The 18423-nt window shown below is 40.5% G+C and overlaps 1 protein-coding gene across 4 annotated transcripts in view; it reads right to left on the bottom strand.

Moving 5' to 3' along the window:
* The window catches only part of SLAIN1 (SLAIN motif family member 1), a 51134-nt gene that overhangs the window by 32631 nt on the left and 80 nt on the right, over positions 1–18423 (bottom strand). Inside the window, exons 1-2 of one of the 4 annotated variants that reach the window (XM_042029606.1) lie at positions 17177–17852; positions 13963–14102 (exon numbers count right to left, since the gene is read on the bottom strand). In XM_042029606.1, coding sequence (XP_041885540.1) covers positions 13963–14102; positions 17177–17628 — 592 coding nt within the window. In that variant the 5' untranslated portion in view covers positions 17629–17852. Of the gene's footprint in view, positions 1–13962; positions 14103–17176; positions 17853–18423 lie in introns of those variants that run through there. The other 3 variants (XM_042029604.1, XM_042029605.1, XM_042029607.1) reach the window with 3 other exon arrangements.

Genomic DNA, 18423 nt, shown 5'->3' on the forward strand with positions numbered 1-18423 from the left:
CGGGCATCTGCCTTGCAGCTAAAAGATACTTATTTCCCCTAACCAGTCTATTCCACACACCCACTCAATTCTTTGGATTCCTTAATACAAAAACCGAGTAAGCCTGTTGAAGGGGTATTTTGCCAATAATTAGAATAACATCTGTAAACGACACACCACTGAGCAAAGCTGTTCTTTAAAGAACACTCTACAAGCATTGCCGTGAACTACACGGGCTGTATTAATACAAGGAGAACTTCCCAGAACAAATTTATGCACGTACCAGGGACTTTAGCCAAAGCAGGTCATGGATTTACATCTTTTCACATTCTTGAAGAACAAAACTATGCCACATTCACATCTTCAGCAGAGACCTGACCTTCCCTTGTACAAACAGCAGGAATACCACATGTAGCTCTGTTATGTGAGTCAGAAGAACCCTGTGGTGTCTAGGCAAGTTTTGCAAAGTCCTCCTCGAGCAATATCTCTAAATATAGTGCATCAAACTCCAGAGACTGAAATAGTTTGTACTGATCACTACCAGCCAAATCTAGAGCATAAAATTACTGTATTTTCAGTCAGGTGGCATACCAAATCTCAGATTATCATATTTTTGACCTCAAATACAAAGCAGAAGACTCGTCTCAAAGTTGTTTGACACTCATCCCCAAAATCATACAATTAGTAGGCAAAATACCTTAAGAAACAAAGGCAATGCACAAACCCCAGGTAAATTAAAGACTTCCAGTGACTGCAGTAGGCTTTGGATCAACATGGTCTTTTTTCTTACTATATTTCTACTATTGTAAGTTTTCTACTACTTCTATCTAGTATGTTAGACATAATTACAAAAGATTTTTAAAACGGAGTTTATTTAGTTACCTTCCTTTGTGCCATAAAACTGGAGACACTTGATTCTTGTCTCAGGTTAGTTCTGAAGTTGTAGAAAGCCTGTTTTCCAGAGAATTCATTCCATTATACCACAGGGTAAGTAAAAGCTGGAAATTCATTTTCCTCGATGATTAAAAATTCTTATGAGAGTTTCTTATGAGAGTTACAGTATGGAAGCCAACCTGAATTTCAGCCACAGAGGAGGAGAGAGAAGAATAGTATTTGGCAAAACACAGCATATTCTCCATCTTTAAGAAACTGTGATCTGTATTTGGCTCAACTAGTGTACAATATTCAAATGTGACCTCCAGTCCTAACCAATGATGCTGCTCTCTGTCACTGGAGGAAGACAGATCTCAGGCTCTGTAGATGTTGTTATTTTTCAACTAATCAAGGATTTCAAGCCTGAAGTTTAAGATGGCTTAAATAAAGTAGTATGACCCTTGTCTTGGCAGCACTTACAGCATGTTTAACAATGTTTAACAGAGACAGATATGAGAGACAGATATGGTAATTAGAAACCTGAAAGTCAAAATATGACATGAATGAATGTCATGATATTCATTCAAGTTGGATCCCAGTGACAGCTATACCAATGTATATTATCCATGCAGTACTGCGCTGTGTGGATGTATTGGAGCTGTTTGGCATGCTCTGCAGGGTGTAGACAGGCTGTGTGCATTGACAGGATCAACTCTTAGGGTCTACTTATGTTTTGGTAACACAACAAGAAGGTGTGAGATCTCCTGTGTGCCTGCGTATGCTCCATACCCTTCAAAGCTACGAAGAACATGAGAAGCTTCTCTCTCATCAGCAAGCTACCTTCTACATAGCAAAAAAATTATGAGCTGTACAGTATTTTCTTAAATTCAGCCTGAGAAGGAGACCTGTTTTCAAAGCCAGTTAACCTAATCAGGCTTTTTTTAGTGCAGAAATACATCTCCCCACTCTCTTACAGCTGTACATTAGACATCCCCACTTCAATCAGCCAAGAGCAGATTTAAAACCCCATTGATAGCAATGCATCCACTCTTTTAGAAATGTTTTCAGTCCTTAGAAAATAACAGCTGCTTTGTAATTCTGATTCTTTGTATTGGTAGGTGCTGAGTCATTGCTGAGTCAATCACAGCAATCCCAGAGAACTCTACTGGACAGAATTCCCTTCTGCAGCTTTGATCTCAGGAGTTGAATAAATGATAGAAGAAGACAATAGTAACAGTACCATTGCAGAAAAACAAATTAACATCAAATCACAACTATGTAACAATAAGGACAAACATTCAATCACAGTATAAACAATTTTATTTTTAAAAAATGTTGAATATATTTCAAGAAGAGCTCAACTGCCATTGACAAAATGAACGAAGATGAAGGGTGCCTTTGCCCTTTCACTCTCTAAGTCCATGCTTAGGGGGTTCCTCTAGGATGAGGAGCAAGGCTTCCCTGTGTGATTTAAAGAACAGGGATTAGTTAACGCTCCTCACAGATCAGAGCTCAGCTACTACACAAGGTAATCTCATGCTGAAAATCTGCTATTCATTTAGTCTATACATGGTACTAGAGGTAAACTAAAAAAAATGCTATTATGTATGGGTTAGTGGACTCTTCAGAGAGGGTAACTCCAGTTAATAATAGTTCTCCTAAGTGGACATGTGCTATACTCCTAATCAGAAATATAGCAACAATTTGAATCAAAGGTGTATTTCTGCTCTGAACAAATTGCTGAAGGGAAAATACAGTTAAAAATATATAATTACATTTCCTAAATTTAAATTTTCTGGTAGCATACATAATTCTTTCTTTCTTTGTTGCATTATCATCAGCAAACAGAGAAGCATAAAGGGGGAGGGATTCATTCTGTTTACAACAGACTCACAGAAGGACAACTTCCCATTCTTCTCCTAACGGTGTAGGGTCTTTATTATATACCAGGTAGAATTCAAATATGTGTCTGTTAGGATATAACTCTCTTCATCATTCATGATACCACAGAAAAGATAAAATTAGTTCAACATTTACCCTAAATTGCACTTTTCCTAACATTACTGCTTAGTCCCAAAACTCCCCTGCGTCCCAGAAACACCCATAAAAACATTGTAGCTCCCCCTACAATTGTATCTACTTGCCATCTGTATTCACAGGTTAAATTTCTGGCAGGAGCCTTTTGCCTGAGAGCTCAATTTACAGTTTCTGACTCCAACACCATTCCAAGATGCCACACTCCCTTTTCCTTGTTCAAGTATATCTGCTGCCTATATTGAGTCAGACTGAAAAAGCTAAATCTTTGGCTCAAATTGAGGTCAAATGCAGCACTTACTCTCCAGGAACCCTGTGGCTTTTGGATAAATATAGCAGGTGTCACAGTTATGTGATTATCATGAGAAACTGTTAACACTAATACCAAAAGCAGAGAAAAGGGACAAAACACTTAAAAAACAAAAGCTACTGTGAAACAGATTTTTCATACTTCTAAAACACCTAATAGGAAAAAATTCATGAAAGTTTATGATTAAGGAAAGTTGTAATAGAGGTTTAATTCACTGCCAAATATAGTAACATATTCAGAATATATATTCTCACACAGAATTAAGGTTCAACATCAATCTTGAGTTTAATTAAGAAGCACTAACCAAAAAATTACAAATAGGAAAATGGGTAAAGTGACACATAGATGTTTGATATATATATACCATTATCATTACTGCCATGGGGGTTAGGGCTTCTGCAACAGTTTTTAAGCTAAGCAGATCAGCCTCTTCAGATTCCCTCGAGAAAGACCAATATCTCCTGACACTAACTCGGAGCACATTCCTACATTTAAGCTTCCCTGCAGTGATTTCAGGTATCAAGGGAGACTCCTTAAGTAAACTTTGCCTTGTGAGTACCTTCCAGATGTACCTACACTGCACCAAGAATTGTACAAGCATTCAACAAAAAGGCATTCTTTGCTCCTCACTAACAAACAACAGGGATAAGGTGGCAGAGGAGAAGAGTGTAGTACCACCCAAGAGCACGGTACAACAGGGAAAGCATGAGAATGGCACACAGACAGGAGTCAAAAGCACACTAACTGCAGAAGCACCATCTGCCCCTGTCTTACTGTTCAGGATAAAAGGTACTCTGCAGCACTTTTTACGTGTTTCCGTCACCAGAACCTGTCATGTTCACAGTAAGCAGAAATGGGATTCCACAATATAGTTTGAAATGTTTCTTCAAGCTTCTCTATAAAGAAACATTTTATTTCTTCAAATAATTATACCAGATTTATCAGCACCCACATAAACCAGGAACAAGTAAAATATTTTTTGGACTATGTCCAACACAACAAGCACATCTGTGCTTACTTACAAATGGAGATTTGGTTTTTTATTTATAAATAAAGATCTATTTGTGACCATAGTGAAGTTATTTCACACCCAGTGTTTCAAAAGACAGTAAGAAACAACCACGAAGCAGTCTGAACACTGTATATACAACTGCAATACATGAAGCAGAGATGACAAAAAAGAAAACTGATGATACCATGAAGGAACGGGCTGCAGCCAAGATTCTGTCACTCCACTTTGCCCTATTTCATCCTGGCCTGCAAACCATTCTGTATCCCCTTTTCTTATGGGCTAGGAAGAAGGAACAAAGAACACGGAGAAGGTTTGCTAGCATTCCACTGAGCTGCTTGAAGGACATGGTGGACTTTTAGGAAGAAAGGACATTAGGATGTTAGGATGCTGAGTCAAGTCCTCTGCAGCGGAAGGCAACAACACAACAGATGACTCAGTTGCTATCACCCACACCACAGGCCACAAAACCCTGCCCTGCACCTGCAACGGACTTCAAACATGTTATGAAGAAAAAATTGCCAAAAACAAAAGCCACAAATACATCAAGTGCCAACTAACTTTAAAATAAAACAAAATAATAATTAAAAAAAATATGGTATCAGTCAGATGCAAATTCTACAGACTTACTACTCAACTCTACTCTTTCATTAAAAAGTCCCTAGCCCTAAGAGCTTACTGTAACTTCTGACACAAATCTCTACATGATTTTGAAGTGATTTTAAATGAAGTGGCAAGTAACTAATACTACTTAAAGTCAACTTGCACCAGCACACTTTTACCATGTGAGTGATCTTGCACTTACTTTCTTGTGTGCTGGTAACTTTTCTATGACATGACAGCATTAATATAAAGTGCATATTGAATTTTCTCACATGTAAAAAGCAATTCTAAACAGAAAAGACAAAACAATGCACCCATACACACAGAAGGGTCTGCTTGCAGACAGCCTCATTTAAACACCTACAGTCTGGAGCAGAACCCATCCTTCAGCACAAAACAGCAAGGGCATGATTCAGCCATCTAAAACCAGAATGTAATGACATTTTAGGTGCTCCAGCTGGTCCAGTTAAGTGAGGCTATTGTGCACATCCTGTGTCATACCCATCTGCCCACCCAGATACCTCAAGGATGCAAAAGCATGTCCAATTATGCCTACCACCCTAAGACCAATGAATCACAGTCAAAGTGATTGAACCCTAAACTATTTATTTTTTAGCCATGAGACTAAGATTAGGTGGAACAAATCTGGACCATTACATGTTCTGTGAATTCTCATAAATACCTGAGACCCAACAACAAGGTCCTTACAGTCAGACACAAGAGAAACAGCTCCATGTCTGGAGATGGAAATTGAGACACAAAATGTATTTCCAAGGAAGAATCAATCATACAGATGTTCCTCTGTGATACAGCTGCAACACTAAGCAATATCCCATGTATCTAACTTAAGACTAGCAAACACAACAATAGAATTTACACCATTTCACCAGTGATTGGAATATGGCACAAAATTTTTGTGCCTTTCATAGAAAGATACAGATAGCTACTAGTATGTGAAAACACAAAAAAATCCCCAAGCATCCTGTGTCCTCATTTTGGAGAATGAGCTTAGCTTCTAAACAAATGATTACAAACAAGGTCTGAAGTGCCATGATTGAAGGGCCGGTGAGAAACCATCTCTGAATTAAAGGCACCAGAGCTATTCTTGCAAAATGCAGAGGGTATTCAAAACTTGTTAAAAATACAAATACTGCTTTTTATGTAATAATCTAAATTCTTCTGATGCTAAGTACTCCAAGGTTTTTTTTCCCAATTAGTGGAGAGAAATTAGTATCTCCAGACTCAGCTCGCACAACTGTTTAAGAATGGTTGGGTGGACTGCCCTTGGCTTCTTCAGAATCAGTGGACAGATAGTTTCTCACAGATACCTAACTTAAATGACTGATGTTCAGTGAAATTGCATGTAACATTTAGTATCAAAAAGAGCTCTTACAAATCCTTATTGTACTTAACTCAGAAACAATCTGTCCTTCATCAACTGCAGACAAAACTAAGAAAAAGCAACTGATCTCTCCCATGCAGCAGAGGACACAACTCATCAACTTTTACAGAGGAATTTTTCTGACTGCATGAGGGTATCTTCACCTCTAACTCCCTGAGTAACCATTTTAGAATTGTGCACTTCAAGTTCCCTCACCCTGAATTAATACAGGGCAGGCAGCAAAACCAACACTTGTACTTGGTACTACCTAATGGGAAAAGACAAGTGAATACAAAGAAGCTGACGTCTTCCCAAAAGTAGGAGAACTTGTCTGTTCCAAGTCAGACTGCAAGTGCAGTGACCCCCTCTGCATTAGAGGGGCACACAGGGTTGACTATGCTCAGCAAACAGCCACCATTTTCAAGCAAAAAGCTCTCCCAGAATGGTGTTGTCATACAGATTTCTCTGGTGTTATGAAAAGGGGTCAGTCTGAGCTCAGCCAGCTGTGTAGCCTTGGTTAACATGTACTTTACATTGTAGCAGTGGTAATGGTGGTCCAAATTCACCAGTGAACGTGATCCCGTACCTCTTTAGTCTTGGGTACACAACAGAATAGATTTAAAAATATATAACATAGGTAAAACAAAGAAATGCCTATGCTACCAGCTCAATGTTATTTTAAAAATTGTTACCTCATAACCTCTTATAGCCAAATACTCCAATCACAGTATAAAACATTCAAGAACTTCCTGCAGTGACTTAAATCCTTTAAAATTACCAAAAAGGTAGTCTTTAAATGCTGCAAATCTTTTTTCAAAACAGGAACCACCTAGATTGTAAGTATTTTTTTCTGACAAAGATTTTTTTTTTTTTTTGTCCAACAGGCATACTTTTACTACTTTTTTCCCCTTAGACTTTGTAAGTGTGAAGCTTTCAATGAAGCATTCCATTACTGTGTTTGGTAAACCCACATGCAGAAGACTTTTAGAAAGGCTTAGTGACTTTACCAAGGGTAAATACTCCCCAAGAAAACATTTTCTGTAATTAAAAATCTTACAAGAGTATCCCAATTTCAGAAGTAAAATTAAGAAAACAGTATTTTAAAGGAATGTCATGAAGGGAAAAAAAAATAGAACACACGGGAATTTTATTTTTAGAAACTCCTATGTCTCTATCATTTGTAATAACTCATCTTCTGTCTTGCAACATAAAAAAAAAAAAAAAAATCAAGAAAATCTGTGAATGCCTGTGCCCCATAAGTATTCAGATTAGAGCTTACTAACTACATTTCATTATCGAGTAGAGTCAAAAGAATTTTATTACAAGAACTGTTGCATAAACCCTTAGGTAAAAGCAAATTATTGATGTAAACATCTTATTTCTATGAAATATGAACAGAGATGCTGAATGTGGAACACTTAGGAAAGCAAGTGCAAATAATCAATTTTCTTCTAGTATATTAAAACCAAGGTCAGTTGCCAAGAAGGACTGCCTGACACATTTACAGGACTGTAGACTATATCCCAGAAGTAACCAATCAGAAGACACTTAAGGGTCACGGCATAAAAACACATGAAAACACACACATCACAGTGTGAACAAAAGCCTCCCAAAAGATGCAATATTATGAAGACAAGAACCAAAGTACTCCCTGAAAGTGAAAATACAGAAATGTTTTAGTCAAGAAGCAGTGCTACCTCTACATATCACACTTGTCTGCATTCTGAAATGTTATTCCCAGCTCTCTTCTGCAGATACCAAAAACAGACCGTGGAAGAAAGACAACATGAAAGACAAAAGCTGTAACAATAATGTGGGGACTAACAAACAGTGAGCAAGACACCTAAGACTATTAGAAGCAAAAATGAAATGACAGCATCCAGAACAGTCCAGTTTTGAAAAGATACTCCTTTCAATAGCAAAAATATCTCCAGAGGATAATAAGCTTTCAAATGCCCTCAAGTCAAATATTAAAACCTAGGTTTCTTTTTAATTTCTATATAGGAAAGAAGTTGCATACTTCAGAAACCAACCCAGTGATTAGTACTCTGCTGGGTAACACTAAATGTGCCTGTACTTTCAGCATAGAACAGTGTTGATGCTACTTCGACTGCTTTTAGACACACACTGCTTTACTTTGAACTTATATTGTGAGTGTAAGTTATTTTAAATAAGAATCAGCCTACTGAAATCCTCAGGTGAAATTTAACAGTGTTTCTAGCTGTTTAACCACTCATGATGAGATGATAATGCTAGCTCAGTAGTCAGCATGGATTAAAAAAACACACACTCTAAAATGGGATAGGTGTTTTCTCAACTGAGGCAAGACCTAACACCACCTCTCTACAGACATTTCAGAATTCAGCTTCCTCTTGCAAGTGTAACGATAACCAGAACTCTATTCTAAGCAAATAATTATGAGCTGCACAACAATCAATCCCCAAATATGAAATTAAATTCTTAAATAGTATGTATAATGTAATTTAATAAAAGGCAGAAATCATACTGAAAGAGCTGTAGTAGAAAGGCAACACGTATCTCTGAAGTTAATCAAAAGTGTCTGATCTTCTACGCATTTGTTGCCATAAGGGTTTTAAACCAAACACTTCTATCTTCAAGTGTATTTGCAGAGTAGCAATGTTACAGCGGCAGAGAGAAATACTGTGTTTGAAATGCAAGTAGAGTATCAAACCTGAGTTCTTCCAAATTGAAATACAAAAATCTCCAGCAGCTATGCTAGAAAATCCAGTGGTATCAGCATTTGTAAAACCTCTAAGAAGAGCTTGGAATTATGCAGCTGCTATAACAAGTCACTTCAAATAAATGAAATCTACCAGGAAGTAACTGCTGTGCATGCATAGGTGCACTCCAAGCACTAAGCTTGTACTGCAGCAGAAGATGCCTAAACAGCCTGGCCTTCGAGACCATTCCTCAAAAGGTGCTAAGATGTGGATAAGAGCTATGGTTGCTTATCATTTTTTATTATCAGAAACATACACAAAAAGGAACCAAACTTCTCATGCCACTTTTTTTATTCCTTCTAGAGTTTTAGACGTTTTATTTATGATGGAAGCAACAATCATCCGCAAGCTTCTGCACATTATTATTTCCTGCCTCAAAAGCAATTTACATAGAACTAACCTGCATTATATATGAGCAAGAAAGCTAAATGAAATTTTGTTAATCCAGTACTGAGTATCACAACATACATATCTGATCCATCAATGGACAGCAAATAAAATTAAACCTAATAAATCTACTTCAGAAAAAAAAATAGAAAAAGCCACCTTGCCCTTGGTTCAGCACTGGATCCAGCTCAAGTATACAAGATAAAAACTTTTGTTCACTTACAGCACTTTCTGCTTGTTTCTGGTGTTAACAGACTACAGCAAAGAAGTTCCCTATGACAGAGGTTTTTAACAGTTGACAGAGTGTATTCCGTATCTTAAAGACTCCAAACTACATTATTTCACTATGAACCCATAGAAGTTGCAAGAGAGTTAGAATAAGGTGACAGAACACTGCCTCTTCTTGCATAAGCCACAAGTTATACATCCAGATAAAACCTCCTCCCTGGGGGCCTACCAGCTATAACCTACCAGATTTTTTTTTTAACAGAAAAAAAGAATACAGTGCTATTGTAATGGGATCCAGCACAGTAACACTAATGACAATCTTTGTTTTGTGGAATCATAAGCAATGGAGAGAAACTGCAATGGATCTGTATCACAACATAACTTATCATCCACAGATGATATAACAGCATCCATCCTGAAGCACAATAATAATTTAAGAAACAAGAGTTTTACTCTTTAAACTACTGCAGCCAACTGCAAAACCTACAGACTTCAGTTGTCTACTGTTTCTAAACATCTGAAATGGTATTTCTGAGTAAGAACTCATCTAAGCCAAACTCTGAATCTAGCCAACATTTCATATTCCCCAAGCAAGTGGAGATTCCTCTCTGGAAGGCAGAATTGGATGAGTTATGCTTTGAAGCCCTGCATAAAAGCTGAGCTCCTACAGACTGACTCCTTCCTAAGCCTCTTAAGTCCTCAGTTTATCCATCCGCCCGCTTCACAGCTTTTTGCAGAGGTGAAGTTATGCAGTGTATCTTCAGCCAGGGTGTCAATCACCACTGTCTCATCAGTTTCAGAAGGGTTATACTCATCTACATCAGCTAGGAAGCTTACATGTCACATCTCTCTGCTCACTGAACTTAATACATGTCCTAACATCTTCAACTACTGCCAAAAAACACAGAAGAGGCTCTACCACACCATTAAGACTGTTAGGTGGCCCTGTTCATTTAAATTAACCTAAAAAAATAAAATAGGCAGCAAGATTAAAATCCACACAGCAAGGAAACTGACCCTACAATAGTGAGAGAACTGCTGTTAAGCCTAACAAACCAGACATGTTTCAAACAAAAGATAATTGACAAAGAGCAAGAAGAAAGATGTGATCCAGGCCAGCCCACTGAGCTAGAACAACTGAAACAAACAACAAACAAATATTACCTCAAGACCGTAACTGTTCACAGAAAACAGGAACGATTCCAAGCGAAGATCTTACCGTAGGAGGTTACATTTAACTTTCATCCTCCTTAAAGCTAGCATGCTTAATCCACAGAAACAGGGTTTGTAATAAGCCTAGTTCATTATAAACATTATAAAAGCTTTACCTACTTAGCGGTAGACCAGAGGAATGTTGAGAAGCTTGCCCAAGTTCCCACAGCGGTTCACAGAAGAACCGCCTGCTGGAGACCACCTCCGTGCTTATAATAAACCTTAAGGATTTATGCCAAGAAGAATTCTTAACATCCACCATGAAATACTCAAAACATTCATTTTCACTAGAAAAGAAACAGGCTGGTGAGTGCAGCAAAGTGAGAAGAGAATACTCCCAATTCAAGTGATTTTCTGGCCTGAAAGACCAAGTACCCATTGGACTATTTTATTGCCTTGGACTGCTTTGGCAGTTAGCCTTGTTATGAGACACCCTAATGCTGGGATATTTCAAAAAACAAATTAAAACTTTTATGAAAATCAGGATTTAATGTAGTAAGAAAAATTCACACAAGCAGGAATAAATGAGGGCAGGATTCAAAATCTTAGTAAGAGAACAGGAATTTGTTACAACTCAAAAACAGACTGGCAAAACTTTTACTTGTTTTGGCTCACAGCTCTTCTCTGTGCATGAACTTATTCAGATATGCTGACTTAGCAGTCAAAAATCAATTTTTGCTGCTTTTTATTTCCATGTGCACTATGGTGTCTAAAGACCTAACATAACTAAACTGGTTTAATTTTTGGCTAATGCACCATGCAGTAAGCGAATTCTACCAATAAGCCATTTCAGAAATCACACTCTGGTACACTATAAATGTTTTTTGACTATGCATTTAATAGTTCTCAAGTACTTCAGTGCTAACCATTGATTGAGGGCCAAGCAGGAAGAGGCACAACTAGATTTCAAAATATCTTGACAATGCCCTTGCAAGGCATATGGCTAAAAGGGGAAAACACCATTTGACTTACAAGTACTAAGTTTGAAACTTTAGTACCAGAAAAGAAGAATGCCATTCTTACTAAGTCACTTATAAAATCTGGATGAATTATGTGTATATATTTATACATGTATATTACTGATTGAGTGCACTGCAAAACAAAACACAAGAAAGTCAGGTTACAGAAAGTTTGCTGTACTTCGAAAACCAAATTATTAGATTCTTACAAAAGTCTCACATCTGGTTGAAAAACTAAGGAATAAATAAATATTGTGAAATCAACTTCTAAAAATTTAAGAATAAGAAGGATGACATTTGCTTATTATGTATTACTTGTAAAGGTACAAGTGCTAAAGGAAAATACTTAGACATACGAGTATTAATCAAGTCTACACTGAATTATTAATTAAAGCAATTTTACCAAAGAATTGCTGTAGTATAAACACAAGTCTATTCCCTCCCTGAACATACTGCTCCCATAATAGGTTTTATTTATGGCATATAATTTCTCAGAAACTTTCTACAGACCTCAGGAAATTCATGAGCCAATTGCCATGAGTAGAACATATGGATCAGACTAACTCATTGTCAACATAACTCAGTGACATATGTCACTTGCTGTGACTTCTGCAGAGAGAGAAACTCAACTGATAACCCTAGAGTGACTTAAATTTGAAACCTTTATTTCCTATTCAATTTAAATAAACCCTTGTAAGGGAAAAAAAACCAGGTCATACAGTCCTCTTGCTTTTCTCCACTGACATTACAGGCTTGACTCAATTGTCCATACTCAGATGTGCCTACCCACCTGAGAGGCCTCTAGGGAGGCCAAGATATCATTAAAGGACAGTAGAAGCACAGACCTTTGGAAGGTCTGCATCTGTCCTGAACAGAAACCAGGGTAACAGGCCATCTCAAATAGCACTGAATACCTATGTGGGGCAATCCAAACAGAGCTTCTACACAAGATTGCTCTCCACTGTTGGATGAAGAACCCCACACAGATGTACCTTCAGGTGAGCACATGGGGTTGAGTGCCAAGCACCCATTACTGTCAGTGGACTCAAGAGAGCTACTAAATTCATTCTACAGTCAACACCTACACCTTGTCACCTGAGCAGCTCCCCTGACTCTACAGACAGAACTTCCACAGATGGTCAAGCACGATACTCAGCTCACCCTACAGACACCTGAACTCAGATACCCAATTAACAAGGCAAAGTCCACCCTAAAACTAGATGGCATGATTACAAATATAGGAACCACAGCTTGCCCCATGTAACTTGAGGCAAATAAGTTCAGCTAAGTATTTCTAGAGCAATAATCATTGTAGCATCTTTTAGAGTCAATGCAAAGAGGCAGATGCCTTCAGAGCCTGATTCATTTAAAAGCCTGATTTTGGATAAGACTTATCCACAGCTAACCATATCCTCCAAAGCATACAGGAACATAATCTCTCTTAATGACAGCTGTAGCTAATTTATACAGCCATATTTTCATGCTGTCATTAGCTTTATTCCTTCTTCTGTCATCTTCCTTTACTGTTCATTTTCTTCTTCTTTCCTTGTGAGTTATAAACCTTAATATCCTCCCTTAATTGCTTTCCTCAACAACACTTAATACAATCTTAATTGGACCCCAGATGGTAAGAAAGTAAGAAGACTGCTGTCTGGTATTTACTTAAAACAAAAGTCAGTGCGCACAGAGATAATTCTTCAAGTTCCCAGCACTAAACAGCCATCAGACGGATTCCAGTACCTGAGATTACCCAGAGGCCAACAAAACAGCACTACAGTCAAGTTACACCTCTTTTTGGTGTGTGCTATACTTAGCAAAGTACTGACACTACATTAGATGTTGATAAATATGCCTTTAAAGATTTGTAGCCCATGATAAATTTGACTTTACAAAAAACAAAAAGCACCCTTCTTCAAACCTGAACAGATATGCCAATAGTAAAGTTAGCACCAATATTTCCTTACCAGGAGGTCCTCTATTTTAAGCCATGGATGAAAACTGACAAGTTAGAACAAGCTGTGCAGAAGAAAAAAAAGCTAACAAAGGAGGCAAATACTTTAAAAACTGCATGAAAAAATTCAAACATTTGTTAGCATTTATGTAACGAAGGAAGACTTGCATACATATGAGGAAAATGCATGTCTGCCATGTGTAAAGCCTCCTAAATTGTGAAAACACCAAAGACGAGTGGGACACCAGACCAAAAATGACAACCTCCTAACAAGAAATTAACAAAATAGTATTACCTTGCTCCAATCTAAAGCATAGGGAACGTTTTGCAGCTTCTATCTCTGGAGTTGGATGATCCAGAACACGCCTGCACCACTGCAGAGGACTCAGTGATTTCTCTGGAGGAGTGTGAGTCTTGGTAGGCAAGACGTACAACCTTAACCAAAATACACAGAAGTATCAGCAAGATACACAGCACTTGAAAGCCTGCTTTTGTAAGCTCACTTTCCTATTAGCTCACTAATAATTCATAACATGCAAAGCCCTGCAAGAGGATATCTAATTAAAAAAATACATTCTGAAGTAGAAGAGCTTACATTAGTTTTCTTTCTTCCCTCCTCAGAAAAGTAGGTGGCAAAATATTAACTCTACCGGTCTGGCATGTCCAAAGTTCAAGTAGATGTCACACTAAAATCTACCATTGTCTGAATTTCAGCACTGCCCAAAGCTGAAATGTGTTAGGTGCTATACACACACCAAAGGTGCTCTTGCTTTTTCCTATACATATCTTCACTGGAAATCTACATAATTTCAGTATCTGATTTTATCTTCACCCAGATGAACCAGATGTTGTTCAAGTCATATTCATAATGATTAAAAAACATTTGATGAGAAACAATGAAAATCCATTTTCAATACTCAACACCAGCAGAAAAGAAAAAAAATGCACATATGCAAGAAAATCTAATGTACGTGCATTATTCTCAGACAAGAGTTGGGAACTGATAAGTTGCACGTTAGGAAACCAGGTTTCAAAGCAGATTTCTTGGGAGAATTCTTGAGGCTGAGACCTGGGTTGCTGTTGTCACTGTGGCAGATTAGCAGGCACAGCAGATGCCAATTCACCTGGGAGAGTGCAAATCTTCCAGGAAGCAAACTATTCTTGTCTGCTGGAGGTGACTCGCAGCTCCCTGCCCTGACCATCTCCGAGACAGGCGGCTAGGGACAGCCAGAGGCAGATTCTCAAGGCACCAGAAAAACACTCCACAGACTGCATAGGGATTTGGCCTGCACAAAGCAGGAGGGAAAGGCAAGACCAAAAACTGAACAAGATTTTGCCCCTCAGGGGGTCACTAACAGGTAGCAGCAGCCTTTCACCTTCATGGTTTTGTCTCAAGAGCTACCCAAGTCCCACCAGAGCAACCCCTCGCCAGTGTCTGCTCCACGGAGTTTTTTTGCTTTTGAAGTCAATCAGCACTGTCATTCAGTTCACACGGAATAAATATCCTCACTGTGATTGCTATCTATCTCTCTTGGCAATCCCAGCAGAGATCAACTATTGAATTGCTCTGAGAAGAGGACTCATTTCCCCAGACTTCCTGCGGTGCCTGACCACACATTTAAAAAAGTGATACTGAGAAAACCAAAAAGCAAAGAAAAGCTTTCAGGCTTCCTGTTAACCTGCAGAAGCGCTTCAAAAGCTAAACATATGACTGATGATCAGACCTTCCTGTAAAAAGCTGAACACTACGAAGTAGTTTGACTTGTCTACAGTTCCACAGGGTTAGTTGGTTTTGGGGTTTTTTGTAACTGCAGGTAACAAAACAAAACAACAACAAAACAACAAAAAAGTAAAACACAAAAAACCAAAGGTATTTAAGGCCTAAAACTACTAATCAACAACTAGGATATACACTGAAGGCTTTGCCTTTCCAGATAGCAGTTTGCTTTAAAGACTGAGATAACAAAAAAGCCCCAAGCAACTGGTATCACACGCCTGACCTTTCATGGACAATGACAGAGATTTATCCTTGAACTAAGAAACAACAGCTAAAACAACTCACTCTTAGTGGAATAAATTTGTTAAGAAATCCCTGTCATTAAATTCTGCCTGTGGACACATACATGCGTGACATAAAGGTAAATTCTGGCACCCAAATCTAGGATTGCTCCCAGGGAGAAAATCAAATTGGAAATTTTACTACAACACATAATGCAACGATGGACGAGTGACTACCACCTTAAAATGTAAACAAGGAAAGCATTTTGTTTAACGGGGCAGTATCAAACAAATTTGATATTCCTTAATGCTAGGAAAGCTACGAGTTGGAAACAATGCAAAATTTGCTTAAGTCTGGACTGACAAGCCCAAACCAGTCCTGCACAGACCAACCACATACACAATGAAGCAACAAAATTTTCCACACAATTTGTACATGATTCTCCAAAGCCATTTTCAGAAACACAGTATTGTGTACCATGAAGCACAAATTTTTCTAACATTTAGACTGATTTTTGATCACCTTATCTTCTACCAAAATTAAGGATGTTTGAACACATCTCAGCTTCTTTATACTGCATTTTATTTTCATCCAACATTAACTTTAGCTTGATTCAAAAACTAACCTCATAAAAAATAAAGCCACATGGAAGCTTAAGACAGGTACTCTACAGATACTATTTAAATAAAGGTGATCTATATATTGCTACTGACACTTCAAAACAATTGAGGATCAATGATGTTCCACATGGTTATACAGCCAAGATAGTATTCCAGCACTGTCCCTACAATGTTCGTCCACGTTGCTGAAACAGGTTTTGAGGCGCTAGCTCTAATATCTCTACCTTACAACCTCCCCTTCTGTTTGTTTTTACGGGACTGTAACCATTCGATCATGTCGATTTTATTTTTTGCTTTATTCATTCGCTATTAATTTCCCGTTTATTCCATTTACTAGCACCCTGCCGTGCCTTTTGGAGCTACGTGGGCGCCTAAGATACACAATTTAGATCAACGTCTAAAGACAAAAGCCCTCCCAAATCCCTGAAGATGGGAGACAATTTGGCAGAGATTTTAGCATGACGAGGCAGCGCTGCTCAGATCAAGGCTTTCCCGCAACGAAATTCCGCTATTTTTAATTCCTTATGTAAACACGAGGCTGAAACTAGGCTGAGATCTGAACGATTTTCCTCGGGGTGTAAAACCAGCACTGTTCCCCACGGACGGCGCGATGCCCCAGGCAAGCCGGGCGGTGAAGCCCCGATATGAGCCGCGTCCCGCACACGGGGCCCTTCCCTCGGCAGGGCGGCACGGTTTGGAGCGGGAGTGGAGAAAGGGGAAAAAAAAAAAAAAAAAAAGGAAAAAAGCAAGCAGATTTCAGTCTAAGCAGGGAGATCAAGTGGATTTGGGGGCTAATGCTAATCAGAGCCGGGAGATCGCTGCAGGAGACCCGGCCGGGGGGCGACCGACCCGCGGGGCGGGGGGACAGGGCAGGGCCGAGCCGCATGTACCATGTATCCTCGTCCTCTCCGCAGCCGTCCTCCAGCTCCAGCACCGCCACCTCGTCCAACACCGTGGCTGCCGCCCCCGGACCTCCGCCGCCTTCCTGCCCGCCGCCGCCCGTCGCCGGCGGCCCGGGCGACGGCTTGAAGTAGGCGAGGGGCTCCGGCGTGCACAGCAGGGTGGGCACCGGGCTGGGCATGCACGGCGGGCCCGCGATGGGGGGGCTGGCGGGGCGCAGCCCGCCCGAGGCCGGCGGTGGAGCCAGCAGCAGGTGCGGGCTGGGCGGGCTGGTGGCCACCGCGGCGGCGGCAGCACGGCTCCGGAGCTGCTCGTTCTGCTTCTCCAGCTTCCGCACCAGCTCCTGGAGCTTCTTCACCTCCAGCTCGGCGCTGACGGCAGAGCCAGCGCCGCTCCCTTTCACCTCCGCCATCATCGCCGGCTTCAGTAAGGCAGCCTCCATCCTGCCGGCCCGCTGCCGCCGCCGGCACCTGCTCCGCCGCGCCGCCGGAGGGCAGCGCCCGGCCCCCGGGGAAGGCGGGAGCGCCGGGGAGCGCCGCTCGCAGCGCCGGGGGCCCGGCCCTGCGCCGCCCGGCCCCGCTCCGCCGCCGCTCCTGCGCCTTCCGTTAACGGCGGCGAGGGCGGGATCCCCTCCCACTCCGGCAGCCCGAGCGCCGCGCACACGCGCTCAGCGGGAACAAAGAGCCGCCCGCTGCCCCCGCTATCCAGCCCCGGGGAAGGGCGGCGGGGGGCACCGCCGAGGGGGAGCCCCGGGTGTTTAAACGAAAGTGCCTTTCCCCCACTGCACCCCAGCGCGTCCCGCCCCGCCCCGCCCCGCCCGCGGGCTGGATCCGGCCCAGGGCGCCGCGCCTCTCGTGAGCCGTGTAATTAGAGCCTGGTGGTGTCAGGGTTGTAATTATGCAGATTGAGACTGTGAAGGGAATGGGAATCACAAATAGAGCCTTTGTTGGGCTTGAAAGGAGCTAATTCAGCCAAAAGCCGCCGTTTGTAGGTTTGAAACATGCTGATGCCGGGACTTCGGGCGCAAAGCGAGGAAAGAGACGTGTTTGAAGTTGCGTTGGTGGTGAAGCAAAGACTGAACCGAGCATTGTAGAAAGCTACGTAACTATGTACTGGTTATGTGTAGGAGAACCCCTGAGGTGAAAGATGCCCTCGTATTGAAATGTCTTCCTTAACACAATCTAGTTACATAGGTGGGCTTGTAGCTTGCAGATCTTTGAGAAAGAGATGAATAATG

This window comes from Corvus kubaryi, unplaced genomic scaffold (assembly GCF_017639235.1).
Source record: "Corvus kubaryi isolate FWS band 111438036 unplaced genomic scaffold, C.kubaryi_AGA036_p1.0 37328, whole genome shotgun sequence".
NCBI lineage: Eukaryota > Metazoa > Chordata > Aves > Passeriformes > Corvidae > Corvus > Corvus kubaryi.